This window comes from Diabrotica virgifera, chromosome 3 (genome assembly GCF_917563875.1).
Source record: "Diabrotica virgifera virgifera chromosome 3, PGI_DIABVI_V3a".
NCBI lineage: Eukaryota > Metazoa > Arthropoda > Insecta > Coleoptera > Chrysomelidae > Diabrotica > Diabrotica virgifera.
The window spans coordinates 237,095,549-237,122,212 of NC_065445.1; the positions used below are offsets into that span (position 1 = coordinate 237,095,549).

The 26,664-nt window shown below is 34.3% G+C and overlaps 1 protein-coding gene across 1 annotated transcript in view; it reads right to left on the reverse strand.

Moving 5' to 3' along the window:
• Positions 1-2,854: 2,854 nt before the first annotated feature.
• Positions 2,855-26,664, reverse strand: part of LOC126882707 (uncharacterized) — a 60,179-nt gene continuing 36,369 nt past the window's right edge. The window contains exon 4 of the mRNA XM_050647688.1: positions 2,855-3,086. Coding sequence (XP_050503645.1) covers positions 2,855-3,086 — 232 coding nt within the window. The remainder of the gene's footprint in view (positions 3,087-26,664) is intronic.

Sequence of the window (26,664 nt, forward strand, 5' to 3'; positions counted from 1 at the left end):
AAGTAGAAAATCCCTATAGTCGACGCCCTTGTTATCTAAAGCGAATATTCCGGTTTGGTAAATGTCGTGTTTGAATGTTTTAACTGGATTTTTTTGTCTCAAATATGTTACAAAAAAAGCTTTCTAAATCTGAAAAAAAATATATTTTAAATCTCTCTTCGACTATAAATTTTGTATGTCTTGTACAAAATAGATATATAATACACTACACACTTTGTCAGGAGCTTAATAGTGTTTGAGCCTAGATATTAAAAGTGGCTACAAGTATAAATACGTCATGATGATCAAGAAAAAACAGCTTTTTCAACTGGCTGTGGTCTCTATCGGTTCCAGGTTCTATCATTTTGGTCATTGTAGTGCTCCAGCTATGCTTAAATGTCTCATGAAAACGGTTTTAAAAGGACTTACTAGGAAATCATGTCTAATCTTGATGATATTAGTGAGTATGCCTAGAACTTTGGCATTTTAATTAAAAGTATCTAAAAAACTTTCTACTCTGTGTACTTGACAGACTGAGGAAATTTAATTTAAAGCTAAAGTATCATAAAAAATGTTCACCCTTTCAAAGAGAGGCGTACTATCTAGGGCATATCGTTTTAGTAGAAGAAATTAAAACTGACCGAGGAAAGATTACAGTTATTAAAAATTGGTCTAAGCCAGGAAATAAAAAAAAATTGGAAAGTTTTCTTAAATTATGTTCATATTACCGAAAATTTGTTTTGGCCGCATCGTTAAGCCCTTTTATCGATTGACAACAACATTAAAGACAACATTGAACTTGACTGAACCTTGGATTATTAAAATTCCTGCCAAAATTGACAAAACTATTTACAACTGCAACTATTAGAGCTAATTAACGGTATTATGGAAAATATCTAATGGATTGTGACCCAGCTCAGAACAGAAAGCTGAAGAAAAAGTTATTGGATATTTTTATAAAACAATAGAAAAGGTTGAAAATAGTTACTTCCACTTAGTAGGGGTCGCCAACTTCTTGAAAATTTCAAGATCTTGTCTTGATCTTGTCTTGATTTCAAGACAAGATCAAGACAAGCAGTAATTTTAGATTTCAAGACAAGACAAGAAATTTTATGTCAATATCAAGATTTCTTGTCAAGAAAACAAGAAATCTTGAAATATCTTGACTACCTAATAATAAAAACTAGATTTTATTTTAAATGACAAATTTAGCCAATTTTTAAATCGGAATTGATAAGCCCGGAATTATGAATTAAGGCAGATAACACTTCTTATGGAGTCAACGCCTAGCTGATTTCTTAGCTTTGTTATTGTTAAAGTTGCTCTTGAACATAGCCTTTCAGCAGGTATAGATGTTTCTGGCGTTCCGAGAAAATCCTTGGCCATTTTCAATAATGACGGGTAGATATTTTCGTGTCTTCTCCACCAATCAAGTATGTATATTCTCAGAATCTTCTGACCTAGGCTCATTTAAGTATTTTTCAATTTCATACTTCCAAGATTGTAAGTTATCATCATCAGCTTTCTTAAATAGGTAAGTAATATCTAAATCAAATTCGTTATCTTCTTTTTTCAGACTAAGTGCTGTCTCTGGTATTGAATTCTATAGATCATTCTGGGATTTATTAAAGTAGTAAGCTTTAAATATTTGTTCAAATTTTTGTATTGCCTCTGATTATAGAGGCTTTTCCCAAGATGAAGAGGAAAATGCCTCAACTTTATGGCAAGGATTCAAAATAACAACAATACAGTATGTCCAATTAGTTTTGTTATAGTGTTTCAGTATTTTGTCTCTCGCAGCTTGAATGCAGTAAATTAATTGCTCATCGGTAGCGTCTGTATCAATTTTATTATTCAGTTCATGAGCCCATATTTCCAGTTTGTCCAAAAGTAAATTTACTCTAATTACCACCAATGGGAGTGTGCAACATTTTTCCGCTTCGAGAATTTGAAGAAAGTGTTTTAAACCTTCTCAGATATTGACAAAATTTACTGATCAGAACTAATTTTTATCTAACATTTTCCAATTATTTAGATTTTGGTTGTCGTCACAAAACATAGTTTTAAGCATTTTTTACACTTAAGCCCCATGTTAGCATCTCAAAATTTGAATGCCATCTTGTAGGCACATCTAGTTCTGGCATAGTCATCTTACAATTTATGGTCTCGCAAGCACTGTTAAATTTAAGTTGAATTTGCCTTACAAGCCCTTTGATTTTTCTTACAAGGTGTTTAATTTTACTTACAGGAGAGTTAAAATCTAAAGTAGTAGCATGTATAGCATTTTCTACTTTAATCTCATCCTCCAAATAATCAAGATCCTTTTCGATGTCTAAACTGTTTCGATTTGGCTCAGCAATTTTTATGAAATCCTGGACAGCTAAGCTTAGAATATGTGCGAAACATACAAAATGCTTATTGTAAGCATGCAACTACATATCAATTTTGGGGTCGTCCGAAAACAAATGCATATCAGGGACCCCCACCCCACCCCCAGTGGCACTGGTGGCCGTGTTAGCACGCAACGCAATAAAAAGGTCGCCGTGGAATCACCGGACCGGGTAATCAAGAAATTTCAGGATCTTTAAATTTCTTGAGCCAAGACAAGATATAAGATGTCAAGAAAACGTCAAGACAAGATTTTTTAAATATCTTGATTTTTTCTCAAGACAAGACAAGAAGTTGTTGTCAAGACAAGAATTCTTGTCTTGTCGACCCCTACCACTTAGAGACCTATATTGATTTGATTCTTTTGGTTTTCCATGAAGTTCTGTAAAAAATAGTTGACTGTCCATGACTCCTCCTCCTCCCTCCCTAATCCCTTATAAGGATGTGGTGACACCATCAAATTTTTATACTGTTTTTTCACCGTTCTCTATTCTGGGCCCTCTATTCGGCCTCCTGAATTCCACGGTTGATCAGTGTTTTTGTTTGATCCACCAAACTTCTTAGAAATCTTTCTCTCGGTCTTTTTCCTTTTAACTTTGCCTTCGTTGATGAGTTTTCCATCGTGCCTCTTCTTCTGGTAATGTGTAGAAAATACTGTAAGTATCTCTGTTGTATTTGTATGATTAACCCATCTTTTATATTGGGCGAATGGACATTGGCTGCGAAGCCAATAATGCTTGTCTTTTATATTATGGATACCTTTATTCAATGTTCATCCTAGGATATACTCAACATGCGTCGTTATACTCATATCTCAAATGTCTTTTTTTTTCTCTTATCTGCTTTCTTCGGTGTACAAGTTTCAGATGCATACGTACAACAGCTATCGGAAAAATAAGAAACAGTCTTAATTTTTTGTGCACTGTAACAGTGCACCATAGCAGTTATGGTTGAGTTTTTCCAACTTTTTTTTTGAGTTTTTTTTTGTTTTAAGCTTCATCATAGCAGTTTTTCTTCTCATCAAAAATAAGCACTGTATTTCTATCTTTTGTTATTAGATATCCTTTTTCATGCTTTGATACCCATTGATCCCTTATCGTTTTCTTATATTCTTTAACCCTTATCCGGGCAAGGTGGGCCCGGCGGGCCCGAGACGTCAATTCTGTTATCATAAACTGATAAAACAAAATTTATTAAATTTTATGCATCACTGAATTTTTTTAGAAGTGTGTTTCCTTCAACATAGTCATGAGCTATTCAAAATATTCATTATCATTTTTGAAATTATTGCGTCGAAAGAATTTTGTCACGTAAAGGGGCAATATGGGCCTGTCGGGCCCTACTTGTTGTTATACCTAAAATCTAAATCTTTGTTACAGAAGTTAATCTGGCAGTCAGGTTATGTTTTTGTGGATTATGTAAAAGACTTTTATGATTCCGGAAATCCAATAATAAAGTCTAAACGTGCAACAAAAAAATTATTTAAACATCTCTTTGATGTGAACATCAAAGATATGCTTACAATAGGTGTTATATATATTCTAAATGAATTGTAAAAACTGATAATGATTGTTGGAATGTAATAGTATTTTTAGGTAGGTACCTATATATATTTTGAAATAAATAATGCATCTGCTATCAGTCGTTTAATACCGATGTTAATGTCGACAACTACTAAGCCAGTAAAATTATATTGAATTACAGTGAAAGTAGATAGTGCGAATAAAATATCCCGAAAACCATTATCAGCTGCAGAACTGCAAAATATTGATAATAATTTATGGGATTCCGATGAGGAAGAATCTCCTGAAGTAGTTGGCATTGAAAGTGAATTTAAAATTGAAGATCATCTTTTGGAAGCAAGTGAAGAGGATGATCAGCAAGTATTATTGAGTGATAATGATGAATAATGTGTAGCTACCAGTTCCCAGATTTCAGAGTGTGTAATTTTTGAAACTAAGGATGGAACTAACTGGAAGAGTCAACCACAACCGACAGGACGTATGCGATCCTGCGACATAATAAAAAGCAAAGTGCACAAAGTAATGTTAGCCCCTGGTCAAAGTGTGGATGATCCTGTTGATTCCTTTTGTTTGTTTGTGGACAAAAAAATTGTGAACGAAATAGTGAAGTGTACAAATAAAGAAGCTGAAAAAGTCCTGGGGATAGAGAACTGAACAAATTGCGACTCTACAGACATATATGCCTTTATTGGACTCCTACTAACTGCAGGGCACCTGAGTGTCAACAATCAAAATGTAGATATACTTTGGAGTAAGTTTCATGGCCCTACTATATTTAAAGCTACCATGGGGTTAAAACGATTCAACAATTTGCTAAGATTTGTTCGATTTGACGTAAGGACACGAGGTCTGAAAGAAGAAGAAACGAAAAATTAGCAGCAATACTCGATGTGTGGAATCAAGTCAACCAAAACTTTCAGAAATACTATTTATCAAGAAAAAACATAACTGTAGATGAGCAACTTGTTCCGTATCGATTATTTATAATATTTACGATAACATTTTTTCTACAAAAGTTTTCTTGCATTTCATTATTTTGTTCAAATCTCTCAGGTAGATGGCACCTTCGAGGTAGACCGCATACTATAGTAGCAATTTTATTTAATATAGTCAATTTAAATTTAACTTTAATACAAAAACAAAAAAGAATATTAGAAATATATGGGTAAATATGAATAGTACATTTAAGAACAGTGATGGACCCAACGGACCCGAGTTGCCCGGTTACGTAAGTAAAATGTGTTGCCCGGATAAGGGTTAAGGTCACTGGGTAAAATCTAATATATTCTGCTTATTATATTATATTTCTACTCATTAATGGGCTTTTATACATAATGGGCATCATTATCAATGGGCAGCATACCAAACCCCCTCTCCGTTGTTACCTCTATTATATTTAATTAGTACATTTGATAATACTTTTTTATAATAGATAAATAGGAACATTAAATAATTAGGTAATAATAATCAACTTGCACACATTAGGTATGTTGTCCGATGTTATTTATATCACGTAGCCGCTATCAAATTATAGACACAATGGGTTAATAATTAGCTCGAAGTATCCATTAAAAATACACATCCGTTTCAAATTTAAGCTTGATAATTGGATGCAACATTTAGATAAACAATTCGGAGTAATGAATTTATTTATAATATATTTTAAGTAAAACACAAATTACATGATTTACCAATGAAGATAAAATATAGTTCAAAGATCGAGCAAAACCTTTTTTTATGAACAAAACAAAATATTTCTTTGAAACCCTACCTGATTTTTTTTCGCATCAATTAATTGATTAGGTGGCAAGAGTGTAACGTTTGACTAAAATATGAGTGACATCGATCTCGATCTTACTGTTCAAAACTGATGACAATGATGATGAATAGAAATTTCAATCAAAATTCACATCTCGCCCTGTCATCATCATCATCATTGGCTCGACAGCCCTTTCTGGGTCTTGGCCTGTTCCAGGATTCTTCTCCACTCTTATGTGTTTCGTGATTTTTTTCTCCAGTTTTTTATTTTTAAGGTTTTTATATCATTTTCTATTTGTTCTAAATATCTCAGCTTCGGTCTTCCTCTTGTTCTTTTTCCTACTGGCATCTGTTTGAATGTTTTGTTTGGTATTTCGCCTTCTTCCATTCTTTCTACATGTCCCATCCAACGCAGCCGTCCTATTTTAATGAATGTTATGATATCCGGATCCTGGTATATTTCGTATAGTTCAAAGTTGTACCTTCTTCAACAAATTTCATTTTTTTTTGTGCCCTTATATATGTGTCGCAAGATTTTTCTTTCAAAGGTGGCTAGCAATGTTTCCTCTTTTTTAGTGAGTGTCCAGGTTTCTGAGCCGTATGTGAGTACCGGTCTTATAAGGGTTTTGTATATTTGGCATTTTCTTTTCCTAGCGACGTTATTTGATATTAGTTGCCGAATTAAGCCATGGTAACTTTTATTGGCAATAAATATTCGCCTCTTCACTTCCTCTGCTACGTTATTATCAGATGTGACTAGGGATCCCAAGTATGTAAAGTTTTTTACCCCCTCAATGTTGTATTCTCCTATTGTTATATTTTGTGGCAGCCTTATTTCTGTGTTTTTACTTACCTGCATAAATTTTGTTTTGTTCTGGTTGATTTTAAGGCCACTATTTTGTGCAGCTCGTTATATTTGATTGAATGCCTCTATCATTTCTCTTCTTGATCTTGCGATTATGTCAACATCATCTGCAAATGCTAGTATTTGCACGCTTTTATTAATTATTGTTCCTCGAGTATTGACTGTTGTGTCCCTCATTATTTTCTCGAGTACGATGTTGAACAAGATGCATGATAGAGCGTCTCCCTGGCGTAGTCCCTTTTTCACATCTATTGTTTCCGTTAGTTCGTTTTGTATCCGGATTTTACTTTCTACTTTTAGAGATTCTTTTATCAGTTCTATTAGTTGTGTCGGTATATTAAATTCTTTCATTGCTTTTATTAAGAATTCTCGGTTTATATTATCATATGCGCTTTCGAAGTCTATGAAAAGATGATGTGTGTCGATGTTATGTTCACTTGTTTTTTCGAGGATCTGTCGCAGAACAAATATCTGGTCTATTATTGACTTCTGTCTACAGAAGCCACTTTGGTACCTGCCAACTATTTTTTCAGCGTGTGGTCTAAGTCTTTCATAAATGACGTTGGACATTATTTTGTATGCTGCATTCAGCAGCGTGATTCCACGGTAGTTTCCACATTCTAACTGATTCCCTTTTTTATGTAATGGTACAATAATATCACTATTCCACTCCGCTGGCAGCTGTTTATTTGACCATATCTTTGTTATCAATTCATGTATTGTTTTCTGTAGTGCGTCTCCTCCTTCCTTCAGTAATTCCGATGCTACTTGATCCGATCCCGGTGATTTATTGTTCTTTAATTTGTCTACTGCTGTTCTAATCTCGGCTATTGTTGGTGGACTCTTTTCTCTGTTGTCTCCTTGGTCTAATGGTATATCAGGGTTCGTCTCACTCCCATCTCCTTCAAGCATTTCCGTAAAATGTTCTGTCCATCTTCTTATTATCTCTTACTGTTCTGTCAATACATTACCTTCCTTATCTCTACACATCGTCGTTCTCGGTTTGAAGTCTTTTCTGCTTTTGTTCAGTTTCTTAAAGTTCTTGAAGTTCTTTGTTCATATATTCTCTCTTTTTTTTTCGGTGAGTTTTCTTTTCTTCTTTGCGTAGTTGTTTATATTCTTCCTATGCTTGTCGGGTTCTGTGCCCCTGTTGCATCAGTAAATATGCTCTGTTTTTTCTGTCTGTTATAATCTGACATTCTTCGTCAAACCAGTCATTCGTTCTTGTTCTTCTTTCTTTACCTTCTATGCGTAATACTTCTTTAGCTGTCTCTTTTATGATTTCTCTGCACTCTTGCCACTCCTTATTTGGGTTTTCATGTTTTGGTCTGTTTTCTAGTTTGATGCTTATCTTTTCTTTATACTCTTTATTTTTGTTTGTTTCTTTGAGTCCTTTTACCTTGTATCGTTCATGTTTAGAGCCTCTTTCCTTTTTGATGTTTGAAATTCTAGCCCTTACTCTACTTTCGACCAGGTAGTGATCAGAATCCGCATTTGCCCCTCTTCTGGTGCGGACGTTTACTATATTCGATTGGTGTCTCGAGTCTACAATAACATGATCTATCATATTTACTGTCAGTCCATCTGGGGACTTCCAGGTACCCTTGTGTATATCTTTGCGAGCGAAGTACGTGCTAGCAATCACCATGTTAAGTGATCTTGCTAGGTTTATTAACCTATTGCCATTGTCATTTGATTGCTCATGGAGACTGTGCCTACCTATTGTGGGTTGGAATTGCTGTTCTCTTCCAACTTTGGCGTTTAGGTCTCCATAGATTATTTTTATATCATTTTTTGGGCATGACTGATATGCGGACTCTAGTTCATCATAAAACTCTTCTTTAGTTTCATCTTCTTTTTCTTCTGTCGGGACATGCGCATTAATTAGACTGTAGTTAAAGAAACGTCCTTTAACTCTTAAAATGCACATTCTGGGGCTAATGGCTCTGAAATCTCTTATAGTATGTTTTACTCTCTTGTTTACTTGTGTACTACGCCCTGTACATTATTAAATAATGAGAGCATACACTTTTTAATAGTCGTTCTTTATTTCCCATTGGAGCCTCCCTACGAAGTGAGCATATCTCCATTTCATCATTACTCACCCTGTATATATTTCTCATCGGTATATCAAAAAAAATTGATTTGTTCTGCTCTTTTTTTTACTGTAAATTTAGTATTAAGCTAAATGTCGTACCTAACTCCGCCTGTGGTGACAAATGGGTGGATCGAGTAGCTCAGGAGTCACCACTGCCGGTCCTAAGCCCGGATAAAGGAGGAAGGTTGGGCAAAACACACTGTTACGAAACCTGAACATTTACCTCGGAATGCAGGAAGGAACTTTCGGAAACGACTCGAGCTACGAAAAATGGACTATGCATTTGGAAACTGGAATGTGAGGACGCTAAATAGACCAGGAGCTCAAACTGCACTTCTGCAAGAACTAAAAAGATATAAGCTCATGATTGCTGCTCTTCAGGAGACAAAATGGTTGGGGAAAGGTGTCAGGGACAATAAAACGTACACAATTCTATATAGTGGGAAGGAACAAGCAAGCAAAGAATGTGGAATTGCATTTTTGGTGGATAATGATTTTAAGTCAAAAATCATAGACTTCCAGGCAGTCAGTGAAAGGATATGCAAGTTGAGAATTTGCACCCACTTCTTCAACCTAACAATGATAAACATTCACTGCCCAACAGAAGAACAAGAGCAATGTACAACGGAAAGCTTCTACCAACAGCTGGAGATAGTATATGATAATGCGCCAAAAAATGACATCAAGATTATAATGGGTGATTTGAATGCTAAAATAGGCAAGGAGCCGCAGTTCTATGGCACAATAGGAAAACACTCACTGCACAGTTTTTAAAAAAATTTGCCACCAGTAAAAATATGGTTATAAGTTCCACATGCTTCCCACATAAAAGCATACATAAAATGACATGGATTTGACCAGATGGAATCACAACCAATCAAATTGACCATGTGCTGATAGACAAAAAGGCAGCCAGCAGTATCTCCGGTGTGAGAACACGACGAGGAACATGCTGTGGATCAGACCATCTTTTACTACAAACCAAATTTAGATGCAGAGTTATAAAGGAAAGAAACGAAAGACAACAAAGAACAAACAAACTGGACCTCGAAAATCTAAAGATCCAGGAATATAAAGAGAAGTTCGAACAAGAAGTCGTAAATGAGTTAAGGATGCTAGAACTGCACTCCATAGAGGGCAAATGGAGTAATATCAAAGCAGCAGTACTGACAGCAGCAGCGTTTACCCTGAGAAACAAGAAAAAGGAGAGAAGAGGAGCATAGTGCAGACAAGCAATAGAGGAAAAAAATGAAGCACACAAAATGTACATAACAAGAAGAAACCGGGAAAGACGAACATTATTTGAAGTCGCAAGACGGAAAGCAGACAAGATATGTAGATAGAAAAAGAGAGCCTATGAAAATAGACAAATAAAAAAAATGGAAGAAAATTTCAAAAACAACGAAATTATAGGCGCATACGAATACCTAAAAAAGATAAGAAGTGGGTATAAACCTCAAACAAGTCTATGTAAAGATGAAAGTGGGCAAATAATCAGTGACCAACAGAAAGTCACAGAAGCCTGGAAGCATTATTTTCAGACCCTACTTGGAACGCAAATAGACATGGAAAATAAAATGGGTATGAACTACGTAGAAGAGAATGAAGTATATGGTGGAGTAGAAGCTCCAACTATAAAGGAAGTTCTCGAAGCTATTAAGACCCAGAAAAAGAATAAAGCTCCGGGAGTTGACGAAATATTAGCAGAACTGTATAAGAAGAGAAAATACCCGACGACTGGAAGAAAAGTATAGTGTGCCCGATCTATAAAAAAGGAGACAGACTCCAGTGCAAAAACTACCGTGGAATCTCTCTACCATGTACAGCATATAAAGTTCTCACCTATATTATAAACCAGCGGCTCCAACCACTAGTAAAAATATTATTGGAGATTATTAGACGGGCATCCGACGGGAAGATCGACACTGGATCAAATATCTATAGTCAAACAGATCTTGAGCAAATTATGGGAACACGATATTGATGTTCAAAACGTGTTTGTAGACTTCAAACAGGCATACGACTCAGTCAAAAGAAACAAACTATACTATATATTGGCTGAATTGGCAATACCACACAAGCTAATAAGACTCATTAAAGCCACAATGGATGAAACTTGTGCATGTGTGAGAAATACAAAACTACCGGACAGACTTTTTCAAAATTTTGCAGGGACTAAAGCAGGGAGATGGGCTGGTCCCAACATTGTTTAACCTGGCAGTGGAGTATGCGGTTAAGCAAATGCAAACCGGGCGAGGAAACCTACTGACCAACCGAACGGTTCAACTGGCCGCTTATGCCGATGATATTAATATGATGAGTAGAACATCAACAGGAGCACAGGAAACATACGCAAAGTTAAAAACACAAACAACAATGGAAATTAACACAAAAATAACAAAAATAATAAATCAGACCAGAATAAATATAGTCCCACAAAACATTATACATGAAGATGGCATTGAAACGGTTGGAAAGTTTACATACCTGGGAGTAGAAATATATGCCGACGGGTCAGAAGATGGAGAAATACGGAAGAGAATAACGCAGCAAACAGAGCTTATTTTGCCCTCTCTCATATATTTCAGTCTAAAAGTGTCCACCGAAATACAAAGATGAAAATCTAAGTATAGAATTTAACTCGACCAATAACATGCTATGGCAGTGAAGTCTGGGTCCTGAAAGAAACATCCAAAAACAAACTCGACACATTCGAAAGGAAAGTACTGAGGAGATTACTGGGACCTCTGAGGGAAAAAGGAACTTTCAGAAGTCGATAGAACAACGAACTTTATTAACTTTATAAGGAAGCACCCCTGTCAGACTTCATTAGAATACAAAGATTGCAATGGGCCGGAGATGTGATAAGAATGGGAGAGGGTAGGCTACAGGCTACCAAAAAAAGCACTGAATGCAAGAATGCAGGGAACGAAACCGGTTGGAAAGCCAAGAAAGCGCTGGGAAGACACAGTAAACAGCGACGCACAAGCCCTTTTAGGAGTCCGTGTATGGAGAAGAGCAGCCACAGACAAGCAAGGGTGGAGGCAAAAAATAAAGGAGGCCAAGGCTCAATTTGGGCTGTAGTGCTGTAGAAGAAGAAGAAGAAGAAGAAGAAGAAGAAGAAGAAGAAGAAATGTCGTACCTATATTCAAAGTTGTATCTAACTATTTATTGTATCTATCAGTTGTATCTAACTGTTGTAACAAAGGACAGCTTTAGATTTAATTCGATTCGGGGACCATCACTATCGGCTGGCATAGGTTTCTTCTTTCCATAGTCTTAAGAGCCGCCTTGGTTGTATCCCGAAGCGAACTGATTCTAGCTGTCCCAATAAGCAATATAATAAAATATTATATGCATACAGATGCGTTAGCGACATCTAGCCAGACAAAGAGGAAATTCTCAATATCACCTGCCGCTTGTCAAGATAAAATTCCAACGGAATTCTGCATCCTTACTATAGTCTAGTCGCAACATAGGGGGTCCCGTGTACACTTTTACGTCGCCGCGATTTGATGGTGGTATTATAGGTTTTTTGGGTCGGTGAATCCAATGGAAGTGGTCTAGAAGCCCAAATGGGGTGCGTTTAATTGTTATGTAAAATTAGGTGTTTTTCAGGAATTATTAGAAGCCCTGTAAATAAACTAATAGTGTTAAGGTCTTATCTGCTGTATTTTTGGTCGCTGAATCGAATGCGACTAGTCGCGATTACTCAAAATGTGTTCTTATTTTGTTAATAACAAAATAATAGTTTATTCGCCGAAAAGCTCGAAATGCGTTATCTACAGCAAGTTTGAAGTCTTTTTCATAGTATTTTTATACGAAAAATCTATTGTCACTAGTCGTGATAGCTTAAACCACGTTCCGACTTTGTTATTAATAAATTATTGCAAAAATAATGGTTTATAGTACGTTTACTCACGGTTTTTGCTCTAATAACAAAAAACCTGGAATGACATGAAATTTGGCATGCACGTAGCTAACATGTCAAACAAAACAAATGATATTAAGCCGATGTGTGATTTTTCCCTGGGGGTGAGTTTCACCCCTTTCGCGGGTGAAATAAGAAACCTTTAAAATAATGGAATGGTCCGGAATGGGGTAAACTGAATAATTTTAAGCAACTTTTGTTCTATACAGTTTTTTCACCAAGTCAATAGTTTTCGAGTTATTTGCGAGTGAATATGTTTATTTTTCATCAAAAAAACAAAAATAACTCGAAAAGTATTGACTTAGTGAAAGAACTGTATAGAACTAAAGTTGCTTAGAATTAATCAGTTTATCCACTTCCGGACTTATTTAAAGGTTTCTTTTTTCATCCCCGAAAAGGGGTGATACTCACCCCCAGAATAAAAGCAGACATTGGCACAATATCACTTGTTTTGTTTGACATGTTAGCTACGTGTATGCCAAATTTCATGTCAATCCAAGTGGTTTTTTTTTAACTCTAGAGCAAAAATTGTGAGTGAACGTACTATGTATAAATCGTTATTTTTGAAATCATTTATTAATAACAAAGTCGAAACGTGGTTTAAGTTATCACGACTAGTGACAATCGATTTAGCGTATAAAAATACTATGAAAAAGACTACAAACTTGCTGTAGATATCGCATTTTGAGCTTTTCGGTGAATAATCAATTATTTTGTTAAAAAGTCTAAGTTTTCAGTCTAATGGCATATAAAGCAACATAATGCTACTCTACATCCCACCAGAATGAAAACAATGGGAACTTTCTCTGGTTACACCTCCGAGGCTTCTACAATTTGCAAGCCATACGGATGCCGAGACTAAGGAAGATGAGGGAATTCTACAATATATAATTCACGTCCCATCTGCTCAGCGCGGTAAAGTTCCAACGAGAATAGTTCCCATTTGTACTCCAAACAGAGTAAAGTAAATCAAAATGAATAACCATTTTCAATGTCCTTGCAACAAGAAACTACAGCCGCGCGATATTTTAGTCCAATCAGAGAGTGCCGTAAGCACCTCTACCGGTTTCGAAACTTATTAGTCTCTCATCAGGAGGCACATATGCTGCTCTCCCCGATCCAACCAAAACAAACCCCGGCGTGCATTCACGGATCTCAACGAACGAAATGGCATAGATGCCCTAGCGGCAACTGCTATCAAAAGTCTAAGTTTTCAGTCTAATAGCATATAAAGCAACATAATGCTACTCTACATCTCACCAGAATGAAAACAATGGGAACCTTCTCTGGTTACACCTCCGAGGCTTCTACAATTTGCAAGCCATACGGATGCCGAGACTAAGGAAGATGAGGGAATTCTACAATATATAATTCACGTCCCATCTGCTCAGCGCGGTAAAGTTCCAACGAGAATAGTTCCCCTTTGTACTCCAAACAGAGTAAAGTAAATCAAAATGAATAACCATTTTCAATGTCCTTGCAACAAGAAACTACAGCCGCGCGATATTTTAGTCCAATCAGAGAGTGCCGTAAGCACCTCTACCGGTTTCGAAACTTATTAGTCTCTCATCAGGAGGCACATATGCTGCTCTCCCCGATCCAACCAAAACAAACCCCGGCGTGCAGTCACGGATCTCAACGAACGAAATGGCATAGATGCCCTAGCGGCAACTGCTATCAAAAGTCTAAGTTTTCAGTCTAATAGCATATAAAGCAACATAATGCTACTCTACATCTCACCAGAATGAAAACAATGGGAACCTTCTCTGGTTACACCTCCGAGGCTTCTACAATTTGCAAGCCATACGGATGCCGAGACTAAGGAAGATGAGGGAATTCTACAATATATAATTCACGTCTCATCTGCTCAGCGCGGTGAATTTCCAACGAGAATAGTTCCCTTTGTACTCCAAACAGAGTAAAGTAAATCAAAATGAATAATAATTTTCAATGTTCCAACAATTATTTTGTTGTTAACAAAATAAGAACATATTTTGAGTAATCGCGAATAGTCGCATTCGATTTAGCGACCAAAAATACACCAGAGAAGACTTTAACACTATCAATTTATTTACAGGGCTTCTAATATAATTCCTGAAAACACCTAATTTTACCATAATTTGTTAATAACAATTAAACGCACCACATTTGGGCTTCCAGACCACTTCAATTGGATTCAGCGACCCAAAAATCCTATAATACCACCATCAAATCGCGGCGAACTAAAAGTGCCCACGGGACCCGTGACCCGTCAAAATAGCCCGGTCAAAACAGCCCCGTCAAAAAAGCCCCATCAAAATAGCACAGACACAAAATAGCCTCGACAAAATAGCCCGCAAACAAAATAGCCCCGACAAAATAGATCGCACACAAAATAGCCCCGATCAAAACAGCCCCGGCTAAAATACACAGCCCCGGCTTAAACAGACTCTTAGAAAACACCTCCAATAAAATGTTTTACATTTTACCGGAGTATCATTTATATTAAATTACTATTCTAATTGGGAAATAAGCCACAATTTATTTAAAAAAATTATTTTATTAACATATAAAGGAAAAGATTCCTCTCATTGGCTGTATACCATAATAAAAACTTACTAATGAAGTAAAAACCTCACATGTAGGTAGGTGGTATATAATTTATTAAAAAAATTTTCTAAAAATGATCCAAGATGGATAAAATCACAAACGTTTTCGGACCAATCAGTCCATCATCAGGTGGTAGAAACTTCAGATCCAAAGTAGTTGGAACTTGCTACATATTTAGGTCAAAAGACCTTAATGTAATAATAATTATGCCATTTAGGCTACAAAAATGTCGACAATAAGTCGATGTCACAAGAAATTAAATTGCAACGGTATTACAAAGTGGTCTTCATCTTGGCCTCAAACTGACAGACTGAAGTCTGTCTTTGACTTTGACTTTGAGTCTGTCAGTTTGAGGCCAAGATGAAGACCATTTTGTAATACCGTTGCAATTTAATTTCTTGTGACATCGACTTATTGTCGACATTTTTGTAGCCTAAATGGCATAATTATTACTACATTAAGGTCTTTTGACCTAAATATGTAGCTAGTTCCAACTACTTTGGATCTGAAGTTTCTACCACCTGATGATGGACTGATTGGTCCGAAAACGTTTGTGATTTTATCCATCTTGGATAATTTTTAGAAAAAATTTTTTAATAAATTATATACCACCTACCTACATGTGAGGTTTTTACTTCATTAGTAAGTTTTTATTAACGTTTCGACATCCACTTCGGACGTGGTTGTCAAAATAAAAAATATTAATAAAATAAACAAAAATGTTGTTGCTAGGTAAAAAAATCTTCTAATTAATTTAATCTGACTCATTCATATCGGCAATTCAGACGTACTGTATGGTGCAAATGGAAGGAATAAATTCGTTATTTCGTAAACCCGCGAAGTTCAGGAAAAATCCTGAAATAGATCGATTTTTATTTTTAAATTACGATATTCTGTTATATATGTGATACTGGTGACGTCATCCATCTGGGCGTGATGACGTAATCGATGATTTTTTTAAATTAGAATAGAGATCGTGTGCTAGCTCATTTGAAAGGTTTTTTAATTCTCTATTTAGTAATATAAACAATTACATAATTATTTATACAAGGTGTCCAAAAACATTTTTTAATTTAAATTATCTGATAAAAAAGAAGAATGTATGTAATTTATTTAATTTAAAATGCATTTTACTGTTGCCCGAAAACAAAAAAAATGTTTATATCACAAATAAACATTGATTTTCGCTTAAATTAAATGGTCAAACTTCCAAGAGGCCGAGAACACAGGACTCGAGTTCTCTGAAAAGACCATTTTTATTTAATGTGGTTAAGATAAACATCTGAATAGAAGATAATTACAATTTTTGAAAAAATCTATTTTTAAGGCATTATTTCATGATTATTTCTGGAGGGAGTTTTTTGTCAGGGCTATTTTGTCGGGGCTATTTTGTCGGAGGGCTATTATTTCGCGGTTATTTTGTCTGCAGGCTATTTTGTCGGAGCTATTTTGTGTGCGGGATATTAAGTCAGGGCTATTTTGTCGGAGCTTTTTCGACGGGGCTATTTTGACGGGGTACCCACGGGACCCCCTATGTTGCGACTAGACTACTACTAAAAATACAGAATTCTGTTAGAATTTTATCTAAATACTGCGACAAGTGGTAACTAACACTGTGACAAGAAAATTTTATAAAATTCTGTAAATTATCTTTGAAACAGCAAGTGATATCAGAACCGAAAAAATATATTCGGTTCCTTTTTATCAAGACGAGTCGAATGATATATCCTATATATACCATGTAAACAATAAATATATGTCACTTCGGAAGTCCCAACTGAAATTATTTAATCTTGCCCACCTGCCCTGTTCAAGTATTGTTATTTTGACAACTTATGTTTTTTATTTATCTTCTATACTAACGGAGCAGAAGTGATTAGGACTAGACGGACAGACGGACGTGGATAAGTCAAAGTTTTAACCATTTTTTTAATGGTGTAGAATGAGTGAAATCAAAATCGCCAATTGCGTCATTACGCCAACAATGATGCATGATGGCCATTCAAAAATTTAAATGGACGTATTTTAAGTTTATTTAAGTAGTCTGTTTGTGAAATAATGATTTTTGAAGTTATACTTCTTTAGGCGCGTTGGGAGTAAATTTATATGTGCGCGAAATCATCAAAATCTTGGTACCCGGCGCAGCTTAAACGTTATTTGTCCTCTGATTGGGTAATTACAATGACCTGTCGACAATTGTTCAATATGTCGGTTATTTTATTAATACGTCAATGGTTATGGGTAAACAAATTGTATGTAGTATATTAGTATTTATTGTTGTGAGGACAGACACAAAAAGCAAGTTTATAATTGTAGTGACTTTTAAACAGTTTTTAAAGCAACAGGTACGTAATTTTAAATGTTTCAGTATTGTAATAAAATATTAGGACCTACATACCTATTTGGAAAATGTAGGTACCTATAGTAGGTAATGCTTTGATTTACATAATTTGATTACCAATACAATTTCTACTAATCTTCATATCTAATAAATTGCTTTATTAGTCTATATTTTGATGTATTTTAATATTTTAATTCCGCAAGAACCAAACTTATTTAATTAAACTAAGAGATAAGCAACTGTCAAAAAAGTTTAAAACGTTTAGTTGCTGTGTCTCCCCATATCATTCAAATGTCTCGCTAGCTAAGTTCTGCGTGCGATGAGTTCAAAATCTAACAACCTTATAGACGCATGTTCAATTCCCAATGCAAATTTTTATTTTTTAATTTTTTTTATACATGTTATGATTGTAAGTATATTTATTAGATTTTTTTTTTCAGAAAATACGTATTTAGTTAAAAATTTTGTCAACAATTATTGTTCGGAAATCATTTCTTTGTTTCATTTTTCAATGTGTTTGCGTATGTTTTATTCTTTTAATTTTTGGTATTGTTTTAATAAAAAATTTTAGAAAGTAGTGAGTTTTAAAATTAGTTTAATATTTAAATAAAATATAAACAAACTGTTTAAAGTATACTGATTTCGTTGAAATCATATAATAGAAGTATAACTTCTTACGTGCGTACAAATTATACACATTATTTTTTTCCATATTATTGCATCATACTGTATATGAGAAGGTTTTTCTCATCATACGTATTTCAAAGTCAGCCTCAACTGCTCCAACTTGGAGTTATAATACTCCATTCTCAGAAACTCCATACGTTTAACGCCGGTAAGAAGTTTGTTAGAAGCTATATCTTGCACTATTTCATCTGCTTGTCGTAGTTTATTTATATAACGGTACCCCTGCAACCCATTAACAATCTCTTTGATGAAGTTTTCTTGTCCTTGCTGGATAATTCGTGAGTTAGTTGTTGACGTTAAGGGATTGTGTGACCCGCCACATTGTTGCTACTTTACCGAAGATGTTTTTTTGTTGACGAAGTTGTTTTAAATTATAATAAGATCGTGATGAACTTGTTTAAGAGAGTAAGTGGGTAGACATATATCTAGACGCCGTAACTTTGCTTGAGAAAAGTTTGGCTGCAGACTGAATAAAGTTTAATAAACACAATATTTTATTATCAACCATTTGTGTGTTATTTTATTCTTTTATTAATATGTAACTTAAGATCAACTATTTGATCAACTTAAGATCTAAAAAGAGATTTTATTAACGTTTCGAAATCCAAATCGGGTTTCGTTGTCAAAATACAAAATACTACTGAAGTATATACAAAATACTTGGGCGTCGAAACGTTAATAAAATCATTTCTTTGGAAAAATTGTGGCTTAGGTATTTCCCATTAAAAATAGTTGATTATAAAAAGGCCACAAGGAAATAGCTTCAGAACAACATTATGTAACTTAAGACTAATAACTTATTCTGTACAATACAGAGTGAGTTTTATGTATGGAATGCCTCAATTATATCGAAAACGGCTTGTTCGGTTTTTATAGATTTTGGTGTTTAAGTGTTGATACGACCGATTAGTCCAGGGCGCATCTGTTTTGAGATGGACGTTGAGAGATGACTCAAATTTTTTTGCAGTGATTGCTTGAAAATAACTCAAATAATAATATTTGAGTTATCCTCCCACTCAAAATGGTCCGGAACATTGTGTAAATAATCAAAATGTCAAAATATGAAGGAAAAGTTCGATTTTTTTATTGGTTTTTTGATTATAACTTTAATACTGTTCATTTCTGAGAAAAGTTGTACTGACATAAAAGTTGGGTAATTAAATTTTCTACAATATAGAATTGGTTAAAAATTTTAAAAATAGTCACCCTTGTTGCACAATAGCAATAATTGCGAAAAAAACCATACAAAAACAAGTATTCGCGTTTTACGTTTTTCAACCGTTTATGCTACACTTAGGACCTTCATGTTTTACCCAGAAAAAACTTTATGATATAGTTATAGTAAAACAACACTGTAAATTTCATTTAGATCGATTTAATAGATTTTGCAAAATAAATTTTGCAATCCAGCTTTCGCAAAAAAAATTCATTTTTTTTAATGTTGCAGGACTGAAAATAAAGCAGAAAGCAAGTTGAATTTTTTTTTATAGAAGTGTACTGTACCTTTAATTTGCAATTTGCAAAATTAAAATCGATTAATTACCACGGCGTTAGGAAATTTTTTAAATAAACATTAATTTTTGGTGCTACACGCAGGACAGCGGTGTTCGATTCACACAAGTTGATTTCCACCAAAATTTCTTCCAAACTTTATCTAATATATCATTTTCTTTCTCTATATTTTGTTGTATTTTAATATGTTAATTCCACAAAACTCAAACCAATTTTATTACTTTTTGTGAAATATTGTTTAAACAATTGCATATGTTTAAAAATACTAAACTTTTATTCTCTAAGTTAAAATATATGAACAAAGAAAGTTTTTGCTAAAAAAAGTGTTATTTCAAAGGATAGAGTATGTGTTTGTATTTTGCAATAAACAAATTTATTTATTTATATCGAAATGTAATAAAAATTAAAATGTATCAATCATTGCAATGCCCAATCAGAGCCAACTATCCGCTGTCCTGCGCGACACTGCGCGTAGCACCAATAATTAATGTTTATTTAAAAAAAAACTCCTGACGCCGTGGTAGCCAATCGATTTTAGTTTTCCAAAATGCAAATGAAAGGTTCAGTACACTTCTATACGCAAAAAAAATCAACTTGCTATCTACTTTATTTTCAGTTCTGTAACATTTTGAAAAAATGAATTTTTTTTGCGAAAGCTGGATTGCAAAATTTATTTTGCAAAATCTATTGAACCGATCTTAATCAAATTTACAGTGTTGTTTTACTGTATCATAAAGTTTTTCTGGGTGAAATATGAAGGTCCTAGATGTAGCATAAATGGTTGAAAATCGTAAAATGCAAATACTTGATTTTGTATGCTTTTTTCTCAATTATTACTATTTTGCAACAAGGGTGACTATTTTTTATATTTTTAACCAATTCTATATTATAGTAAATTTAATTACGCAACTTTTATGTCAGTACAACTTTTCTCGGAAATTAATACTTTTAAAGTTATCATCAAAAAACCAAGAAAAAAATCGAATTTTTCCTTAATTTTTTGTCATTTTGATTATTTAAACAATGTTCCGGAACTTTTTGAGAGGAAGGATAACTCAAATATTATTATTTTTGAGTCATTTTCAAGCATTTTCTGCAAAAAAAATTTGAGTCCCTCTCAACATCCAAATGTACTAATATTTTTACAGATGCGCCCTGGTCTAGATATAATGTTGCTATTTACATGGTTGTTAGATTTGTCGTTTATCTGGAAATCTAATAAATTTTTTATATTTTAAAAGGAACACCCTGTATATTTTTCGCTTTTTGAACTCCTTAAGAAATACTGATTAGTTAGTAAAAATCATTTTTTTTAACAAACTTTAACCACATTTTTGACAGGTCTAAGAGAACCCCTAGGATCAACAGTCCAATCCATGAGGACACCGAATATCGCTCTTGCTATTGAATATATTTAGAAAGTAAATGATATTGGGCATCTATAAAAATATCAGAATTATTTTTTATCATCTTCTTGAGTTTCCTGCAGCCAGTTTCCAGCAATTATTGACGTGGTCTGTCTATCGTGAAGGTGGTGTACCACTGCTTTTCCTCTTTTTTCGTGGTCTTTACATTGTAGTGTTTTCCATTTCACCGCTCGTCATTCATTCTGGTCACACAGCCTGCCAGGGTCGCCGCTGCCATGTGTGCGAAGTGTGCATCGCACACGGTCGGCCGATTATAGGGGCGGCCAAAAGCAGGCCAATGATAATAATACTTTTTTTAAAACGAAAATAAATTCAAAAAATTAAATAGTAATGATTCAGATATTTATATAAACTCTAATATTCCACACAATCTAAACTAAAATGGCAGAAAGTGTTATGTATTATATATGGACTGCCCTTTTGCAGCTGTAGTCATAAAGTAGTTCCGGGAATCAGGGGTGTAGTGGAGCCAGAACGCACCGGAACGCCGTTCCGGTACTGCTTTTTTGGGTTCCTCATACCTAGTGTGACCAACTAGCCCGAAAAATTCGGGACATGGCCCGAATTACGAAGTCGTGTCCCGGCGTCCCCGACAAGGCTTCCGGGCCATCCGAATTCTCGATGTTTTGGTTTCTATTTTGAATGCGTTATTTTTCTAAGAATTCACATCATATCGAGTTGGTGGGACGAAAAAAGTCGACATTTCTAGAGTGTAATATTCTAATACCACATCCAAAATGCACACATTTTATATAGTGGTATTATATTGCATCTCAAGACAAATATGATTTTAAGAAACACGCTACAATAGTAAGAAGTAATCGACATAAAAATGTTCTGAAGCGGTTTTCTTTTGGCATGTTTGACAATTATATTTATGATGGGATTAAGCCACCATTGGTTTTAATGAATTACATTTTTATATTAACCTAAGGTTATATTTATATGGAAACCCGTCATTAGTTGATTTTCTAAATTTTCCTTTTTTTGAGAACAATTTCCGGATTGGAAGTCGAAACGTCAAAAACTAACTAAAATTTAATTATCATTACAACCAATTGTGGCTAAATCCCATCAAAAATATCATTGTCAAGATAAAATGTTAAATAATAAATAAAATGATAATATTAAAGTTTTATGTTAAACAAAATGGCCCGATTTTCATTGAAAAGTCCCGGATTTCAGGTAGTTTTGTCAGGGGAGTTGGTCACACTACTCATACCCCGCGGAAAATTGACCACTCTAATGACAAGTAATATCACAAAATCATAGCGTTCCGGTACTGCCTAATTTGCGACTACACCCCTGCCGGGAATGCTTTTTAATTCAAAGTGGCTGGCGGCTTTCGGACGTTGTAATTTTTATCTATGTGGTTCATATGCAATTTTTTCAAATTCTGAACATTTATGATTTGTTAAGAGCGTACGATACGATAATAGGATACTTTCCGAGAATTTAGATAAGTGCTTGTTAAGTTGCTCTCTTTATACACGCTTTTGATAAACGCTTTATTTTGTAATATATGTACATATAGTGGTGCCCGTTTCTTTGGCACACTACTGTATTTCAAATAGCCCTGGATCCGGCGTACGAAAAAAAAGTTGAATAATAGCAAGTTGAACATTTGTTAGTAGCTTAACGGAGTCTATCAGGGGCGGCCCGTCGGGGTAGGCAAGGTAGGCGCCGCCTACCCTCTTCAAATGTAGTACAATAATATAAATTATTAATATAAATTACTTATTTCAAAATTGTAATTTATAAATTTTGACACAATACCTACAATAAAATAGAAAAAATTATCCAAATTATTTTTAAAAATATCCAAAAAATTTTCTCCGTAGTTATAATTATTGTACGCTCCTTGTAGTATCAGTCGTACTTTATAAGATTCTATATTCTTCCTTGGTCAGGCACTTGAAAACGTAGCCTGAAATAGAACGACGCCAACACCGAATTGACGTGCGATCTCTCTCTGTTTAAGCGAGCAGACCTGCTGCAGGTCTGCTGGTAGCGACCGTATTCTACGATTTTGAAAGGGCGGATAGGCACAGAGTCTTATAGCCGGACCTACAAAATTTTATCAGTTGCTTCTCTTGTGTCTTGTGAAACTGTTTTAAATAATTGTTTTTTGATTTTGGCTGTTATTAGTAGGTTAAGTGTTGAATAAAACTAGGTAGGACAATTTAAATTTGTTTATGAAAACTGAATAATAAACAGGTAAATTTGAGATCGGTCTATTGAAGGGCATTTTAATTTTATATTAATTTAGTAATAATTCACCAACGACAAATAAATCTGTGAATAGTTATTTGTCAGTCGTCCATTATATTTTTATTGTGTTTCAATACAATTTGGATAATTTAAAGTTAAACTGACGAATTGTGTTATTAGATTATATAGATAATTAAAAATTTAAAGCGAGGTTAATTGTTAACTTATCAATTTATTCGAAGAGTAAATTATTATTTGATACATAAATAAAATAAGTAATATTTGACGTTGTTGAAACGTAGGTGTGTTAGTTTTATTGGTGGAAAAACTTTAGTTATCGAATATGAATATTTTAAACGATGTAATATGCAGTTTGATCGAGACGCATTTTTCAAGGCGCCAAAATCAAGAAAGATCAGAAATTATTTCAATGGGCCGGCCTTTACCAAATTTAACAATTTTATCCACAGATAAGACAAAAGACAATCGACCATTTTCGAGATCGTTTAAAACAATATGGTATGAAAATCATAAATGGCTAAGCGAAAGTTATTCTAAAAATTCACTTTTCTGTTGGCCTTGTCTGTTGCTTTCAAATTTGAAGCAAAATTTTTGGGTGAGTCAGGGATATTCAGATTTGAAAAATTTATCAACTAGTGTAAAAAACATGAATCTTCGAAAGAACATTTAAACAATAATTGCTTAGGTTTAAAACGGTTAGAAAAAAATAAACAAACTATTGGCAGTGCTTTAGCTAGACCAATTTCTCTATCTAATAAGATATATAATGAAGAAGATGAAAAAGATTGAAGAAGTTGAAGAAATTGATGTTACAATTCTGTTAGTAAAACAAGAACTTGCATTTCGCGGTCGTGATGAGAGCCATAATTCTTCAAACATGGGTAATTTTAAAGAAATTTTTAATTTAGTAGTTAAACGCGATCAGGAAATCCAGGATCATGTTAAAAAATAGAAGGGGTGTTTACGGGTTTGTCAAAAACAATACAAAATGATTTAATAGATTGCCTTGCCGATTACGTAAAAAATGAAATTGTAACAGAAATTAATGAAAGTCAATTTTTTTCTATACTAGCGGACGATACTACTGATATAACCGTAAAATCACAGTGTACTTTAACAATCCGTTTTGTTAACAAAGTTGGTCAGGTAACAGAAAGATTTTTAGGGTTTTTTGATATTAGCGAGAATAGATCTGCAGACGCTCTATATAGTTTAATTTCAAACGTGCTTGAGCCATATGATTACAAAAATAAATTAATTGCTCAATTTTACGATGGTGCAAGTGTAATGGCTGGCTCTTTAAACGGATTACAATCAAAAATTAAAGTAGATGCTCCAAAAGCAATTTTTACACATTGTTGCGCTCATAGATTACATTTAGTATTGCAATACGGCTCAAAATGTATTACAAATTGTAGGATATTTTTTGTCGCCTACCCGAAATATATGTGTAGACTACCCGCATACTGAGGTCACGAGCCGCCACTGGTGTCTATTCTGGCAAACTTTGATGTACGGGAACACTGGAACAGGGGAAGTTTTAATTGTGGAACAGTTTAAAAATTTGGAAGGTCAGGTTACATAAACGTCCTATGTATTTTGTCGGGCAGAACATCCAATTGATTTGTTACCCTTTCATTAAACTCTCATGCAAAAATCAGACTGCTATTACTAACCAACATCATTTCTGTCATTTGACATGTTCTTCGTGTTCCACTCATTAAAATTCCGATTTTTGCAAGAGAGTTTAATGAACTGGCAACAAATCAATTGTAAGTTATATCATATTGGAAGGATATCGTAGTCTGACGTTCCAAATTTTTAACCTGTTCCACAATTAAAACTTCCCCTGTTCCAGTGTCCCCATACATCAATACATCAAAGTTTGTCCGACTAGACACCATTAAGCTATTAACAAATTTTCAACTATTAATCAAATTTTTTTTTGTACGCGGGATCCAGGTCTATATTTAAATATATTAGTAAACAATTAAGCATGCCGAATGTTGTAAGTAGTCTTGTTAACAAAACTTACACATGTAGGTATTAGTGCAAGATTGCATTTCTGTATATTATTATTGACATAATAGTATTAACTTTCTTTGGTACGCGGGATCAAGGTCTAAAAGTAACGTCGAGATCAGAGCAATTATTATTCATATACGCGTTACGGTCTCCTGCACATTTCTTTAAATACTAGTAAAATACCTATGTTGAAGACGTTTCAACTTGAAACGTCTAAAGTCTAAAGTGTTGGAAGGGGGGCGGAAAATATTAAGTTGCACACCGGCGACCAACACTTTAGCGGCGGTCATGCAGCCTGCCTAGTTAAATATAAAATTAAAAATAAATCAACGTGTGGTTTTGATGAAATATCAGGTATAGTAATTAAGAAAATTGCTTTTCACATTTTGACTCCACTTGCCCACATTATAAATGCTTCTTACAGTACTGATGTTTTCCTAGTATGCTGAAAACGTCCATCATTTCACCGGTATTACAACAAGTGGACTCTGAGTTAATGTCAGATTATCGACCATTATCTGCTCCATCAGTGCTATCTTAGAATATTGAATATGCAATGCTAAACCAACTTTTGTCGTTTTTAGATATCAACCAAGTTATCACAAAACATCAACATGGATTTCGAAATAAATTTTCTACTTCCACAGCCATTAACAGTTTCTATGAGGAAGTTTTAATTTCAATTGAAAATAGTGAAAATCCGACTGCCATTTTTTGTGACCTCATTCGTGCTTTTGATTGTGTACAACACGATGTACTCCTCGATAAATTGTACAGATATGGTGTTAGGGGAGTTGTCCATAGTTGGTTTGAATCCTATCTCAAAGACCGACACCAAATAGTTAAAATAAGACATGACTTCAAAATTTCAAGGTCTGATCCGATTTAAGAATGGAGAACCACAGGGCTCCATATTGGGCCCGATATTATTTATCTTGTATATTAATGAACAACCATATGTAATGTCTGATGCATTTGTATCACTTTATGCGGATGACTCTACAATGCTATATCGTAATAAGGACATACATTTTTTGCAAGATAAAATAACAAATTTACTGAAGACCTTCTCCGACTGGTCCAGTAATCAGTCGCTTCTGTTTAATGTTTAAAAAACTAAATTTGTATCATTTACATACCGTGCAAACTCTACTAAACCTGATCTAAGTGTTGCCATCAATGGTGAGAGTATTTTAAGTTGTAGTGATGTGATGTTTTTGGGAGTGACTTTTGACTCTCATTTATCGTTTAAGATTCATTGATGGAATGTATCTAAAAAAATCAACTCTAAATGTTATCAATTGAGAAA